At 40.9% G+C, this 5,000-nt stretch overlaps 1 protein-coding gene and 1 pseudogene across 1 annotated transcript in view; both read right to left on the bottom strand.

Annotated features, from left to right (window-relative positions):
* The window catches only part of LOC119582785 (heat shock 70 kDa protein cognate 4-like), a 2,765-nt gene extending 158 nt beyond the window's left edge, over nt 1–2,607 (bottom strand). Inside the window, exons 1-3 of the mRNA XM_037931225.1 lie at nt 2,508–2,607; nt 2,049–2,219; nt 1–1,842 (exon numbers count right to left, since the gene is read on the bottom strand). The exon at nt 1–1,842 is cut by the window's left edge and continues 158 nt beyond it. Coding sequence (XP_037787153.1) covers nt 108–1,842; nt 2,049–2,218 — 1,905 coding nt within the window. The 5' untranslated portion in view covers nt 2,219; nt 2,508–2,607 and the 3' untranslated portion in view covers nt 1–107. The remainder of the gene's footprint in view (nt 1,843–2,048; nt 2,220–2,507) is intronic.
* Nucleotides 2,608–4,118: 1,511 nt separating this feature from the next.
* LOC119582782 overlaps nt 4,119–5,000 on the bottom strand; it is a 2,652-nt pseudogene continuing 1,770 nt past the window's right edge.

Genomic DNA, 5,000 nt, shown 5'->3' with positions numbered 1-5,000 from the left:
CGACATTGTAAGACAATGCGATCACAGTCAAATCATTCCTGTGATTATAGGGATATAGATGTATACAAAAACATTAATACTAATACTATGAATAAAACTAAGAATCGTTAGTCAACTTCTTCCACAGTGGGACCGTTTCCTGTGGAGCCACCGTATCCAGGGGATCCACCTGATCCATGGATTTTACTCGCTATTGGGCGCCACACATCTTCCAGTTCCTTCATCTTGTACTCGTATTCCTCCTTCTCTGCCAACTGATTAGCATCCAGCCACCTCAACGTTTTGTCTGCCTTTTCTTCCACACAACGTTTTTCATCGGGAGACACCTTTCCACACACTGAAGGTTCATTTATAGAAGACTTGAGGCTGAAACAAAGTGCCTCAAGTCGGTTCTTGGCTTCAATGCGATCTCGTTGTTTAGCGTCTTGTTCCCGATAGGATTCTGCCTCGTTGACCATTCTGTCGATTTCCTCTTTGGTGAGACGACCCTTGTCGTTGGTGATGGTGATCTTGTTCTCCTTTCCTGTTGACTTGTCTACCGCTGTTACGTTGAGGATACCGTTGGCGTCCACGTCGAAGGTGACTTCGATCTGTGGCACTCCACGAGGAGCAGGAGGAATTCCACTTAGATCAAACTTGCCCAGTAAATTATTATCCTTGGTCATGGCTCGTTCGCCTTCGTATACCTGAATGAGAACGCCTGGTTGATTGTCCGAATATGTAGTGAAGATCTGAGAGTGTTTTGTGGGAATTGTGGTGTTGCGCTTAATAAGCACTGTCATGACTCCTCCAGCTGTCTCAAGACCCATGGAAAGTGGAGTCACATCAAGAAGTAACATGTCCTTCACAGTGTCGGACTGATCACCACGTAAAATGGCTGCTTGAACTGCAGCACCATAAGCAACAGCTTCATCTGGGTTGATGGACTTGTTCAGTTCCTTTCCACTGAAGAAATCTTGAAGGAGTTTTTGCACTTTGGGGATGCGTGTGGATCCACCTACCAAGACGATTTCGTGGATGCTTGTCTTGTCTAACTTAGCATCTCTAAGAGCTTTCTCCACAGGTTGTAAAGTTCCTCTGAAAAGGTCAGAACAAAGCTCTTCAAATCTTGCACGGGTGATGGAAGTGTAAAAGTCAATGCCTTCGAAGAGAGAATCAATTTCCAGACTGGCTTGTGTGGAGGAAGAGAGAGTTCGCTTGGCTCGTTCACAAGCAGTTCGAAGGCGTCGAAGTGCGCGTTTATTGGTAGTGAGATCCTTCTTAAACTTCCTGTGAAACTCTTGAGTGAAGTGACTAACCATCCTGTTATCGAAGTCTTCGCCTCCCAAATGCGTGTCGCCGGCTGTTGCCTTCACCTCGAATACTCCGTCGTCGATGCTGAGGATGGACACGTCGAAGGTTCCGCCTCCTAGGTCGAAGATCAACACGTTTCGCTCGTCCTTTCCTACGTTCTTCTTGTCCAGTCCATAAGCAATGGCGGCGGCTGTGGGTTCATTGATGATCCTAAGAACGTTGATGCCAGCGATGGTTCCTGCGTCCTTGGTGGCTTGTCGCTGAGAGTCGTTGAAGTAGGCGGGGACCGTGATCACGGCGTCCTTCACACTCTTTCCCATGTAGGCTTCGGCTGTCTCCTTCATCTTGGTGAGCACCATGGACGAGATCTCCTCAGGGTTGAAGGTCTTGCTTTCTCCCTTGAATTCCACTCTCAACTTTGGTTTGCCGCCCTCGCTGACCACAGTGAAAGGCCAGTGCTTCATGTCATTCTGAACAGTTGCATCTTCGAACTTCCGACCGATGAGACGTTTGGCATCGAACACTGTGTTGCTGGGGTTCATGGCCACCTAATAGTTCAAAGGACAATATATAAGTAATCACGCCTATCATACTATTCAATATATATATTTATATTTGTTAAGTAGTATTTGGGATTCTTCAAAGGTTATCTTAATTCACATACCGTATACTAATATATACTAAATGATCAGTTTCTGAATTCTGATTATAAAGGTTTTCTGTTAAAAAGCATGGTTAGTAGCATCATCTTACCTGATTCTTTGGCGGCGTCTCCGATGAGTCTCTCGGTGTCGGTGAAGGCGACGTAGGAGGGCGTGGTCCTGTTGCCCTGGTCGTTGGCGATGATCTCGACCTTGCCGTGCTGGAACACTCCAACGCACGAGTAGGTGGTGCCCAGGTCGATGCCGATAGCTGGAACTGCCATGCTGAAGGAAAACACAAAGTTAACGTTAGACATTAATATTTTTATTACTAGTTTTTTTTTACAATAACATTATGATAAGTGGAAAGATCATTCCAGTGTGAAATATACTGAGTGATATCACAAACTATCATTATTCTAAGTGGCTAAGGCATAGTTCTCATTGTCTAGATTTCGTAATGTGATACTATGACTTATTCTCTGATTTCAAAATCCTGTTATTAAAGTTCACAGATGGTATGGAAAACTTAATTTTACTTAAACAGATATGTTGATGTTATTAGTGTCTTACCTTGTGATAAATGCTTATCCCTGCGTGAGGTTTGCAATAATTTCAAGATATTTATTTCCGAGTGAGGAGGACTTTGTGTTGTGATTACGCTGTCTGTAGCTTAACTGTTCTGATGAGTTCTCGCTGCGAGCACCAATATATACGCGTCCGTTTTCTGTGGAAGCCGCGAGAGCATTCGCGAAAGACTGTGATTCCATTTGCTATTTACGGTAAGGAAACGGCAAGGGGAATGCTATATTCACAGCAATCATTAATATGCTTTCATTGAATAAGTAATTAAAAATTATAATGTGAGATAATAAAAATCCTATTGCTCATGAAAAGAACATCGATCACTTGGCACTGATCCATACAACCGCCCAGAATGATCGCGACAGCCGGCGTTGTTTCCTGTGAATGAACGTGTTTAAAATAGATGGATATTGTTGCTAATACAATGATTGTTGGCGTCTGCCATGATTTTTTTTTATTACTATTGCATGAGTACTTGAAATGTATGACTACTGTATTTATTCAAATTACCAGCGTCTTCGAATTTTTCGCATTGGTGGTTTACATAGTCACTATAGTGGTATGATTAGAGTACTATGTAGTGATTTTCAGTTTATCATTATTGCTATTATTATTTGTTATCAGCTGCATTATCATCAGTTATGTTATAATCATCATAAAATACTATAAAGTATTACTACCACTAGTGTTACTAGCACTACTACTCTTTATCAGTATCATCGGTAGCTATTTTTTCATTACGATGACTGTCAAGAGATCTTTCTTCATTCATTCACGTGGCTTCTACATTTCAGATAGTTTATGTTGACATCGTAATGACTTTCGGCTGCATTACTGTTCATGTTCTTCCTGTTTCCTTCTGCCTGAATATCACCTTATTAGGGAACACATTTTTCCATATGAGTTCTACCATAACCTTATAGGAAGAAGGTCGAGGTCTTAAAGAGCCAATAGAACAAGAGGACAAGAAATTAATTTCATTGTGATTTTTATTATCATTATTTTCTTTTGTGTTATTTCCTCTTATATTTATTGTCGCTCACCCAATTTATTTTCCGCGACATAATGAAACATCGCTATTTTATTTGTTATATCTGTCATTATTATCATGAACATATTCCTCATTGTGATAAACATTACAAATGTTATGTGATTCCTACTGTTTAATGTAAACGCTTACAACTGTTTAAGTGTGAATCATGAATCATGCTATCCCACATCGAGTGTGGGATAGTAGATAATATATGAGTGAAAAGCACATCTCATTCCTAAGTTGCTTTCAACAGTATATTGTCAGTCGTCTCCACTATTGCAAGTAGACGGTGATATCACTGGCAACAGGGCTGGTAAAGGGAGCATTTTGATAAAATTGCTAGATTACTTAATCTTAATTAACATTTTGTTACATATACAGTTAATCCATTATTGAGGTGTTTGTGTTCAGATGATCTTGATTGGAGGTTGTAAAATCATGATTAAAATCTGACCAGTTCATACACAGTAAAAATCATTTTTATTAATTTTTTTTTCGTCTAGTTAATAACATTTCTTTATCACCTTTCTGTAGGGATGTATGCAGTCAGATTCCAAAACAGCAAAGTTGTTCAATAAGTTTTATTTATATAAAAATATAGAAAAGACTTATGTAAAATTACATAGAATAACACAACCGGGAAGTATTGACATTCTAACACAATGCGATCACAGTCAAATCATTCTTGCAATTATATAGATATAAATCTATACAAGAACATTAGTATTAATATTATGAATAAAACTAAGAATTGTTAGTCGACTTCTTCCACAGTGGGACCGTTTCCTGTGGAGCCACCGTATCCAGGAGATCCACCTGATCCATGGATTTTACTCGCTATTGGGCCGCCACACCTCTTCCAGTTCCTTCATCTTGTACTCGTATTCCTCCTTCTCTGCCAACTGATTAGCATCCAGCCACCTCAACGTTTCGCCTGCCTTTTCTTCCACACAACGTTTTTCATCGGGAGACACCTTTCCGCACACTGAAGGTTCATTTATAGAAGACTTGAGGCTGAAACAAAGTGACTCAAGTCGGTTCTTGGCTTCAATGCAATCTCGTTGTTTAGCGTCTTGTTCCCGATAGGATTCTGCCTCGTTGACCATTCTGTCGATTTCCTCTTTGGTGAGACGACCCTTATCGTTAGTGATGGTGATCTTGTTCTCCTTTCCTGTGGACTTGTCTACCGCTGTCACGTTGAGGATACCGTTGGCGTCCACGTCGAAAGTGACTTCGATCTGTGGCACTCCACGAGGAGCTGGAGGAATGCCACTTAGATCAAACTTGCCCAATAAATTGTTATCCTTGGTCATGGCTCGTTCGCCTTCGTATACCTGAATGAGAACAGCTGGTTGATTGTCCGAATATGTAGTGAAGATCTGAGAATGTTTTGTGGGAATTGTGGTGTTGCGCTTAATAAGCACTGTCATGACTCCTCCAGCTGTTTC

This window comes from Penaeus monodon, chromosome 16 (genome assembly GCF_015228065.2).
Source record: "Penaeus monodon isolate SGIC_2016 chromosome 16, NSTDA_Pmon_1, whole genome shotgun sequence".
Taxonomy (NCBI): Eukaryota; Metazoa; Arthropoda; class Malacostraca; order Decapoda; family Penaeidae; genus Penaeus; species Penaeus monodon.
Note: the sequence above shows the minus strand (reverse complement) of the source record. Positions and strands in the feature narration are given on the sequence as shown.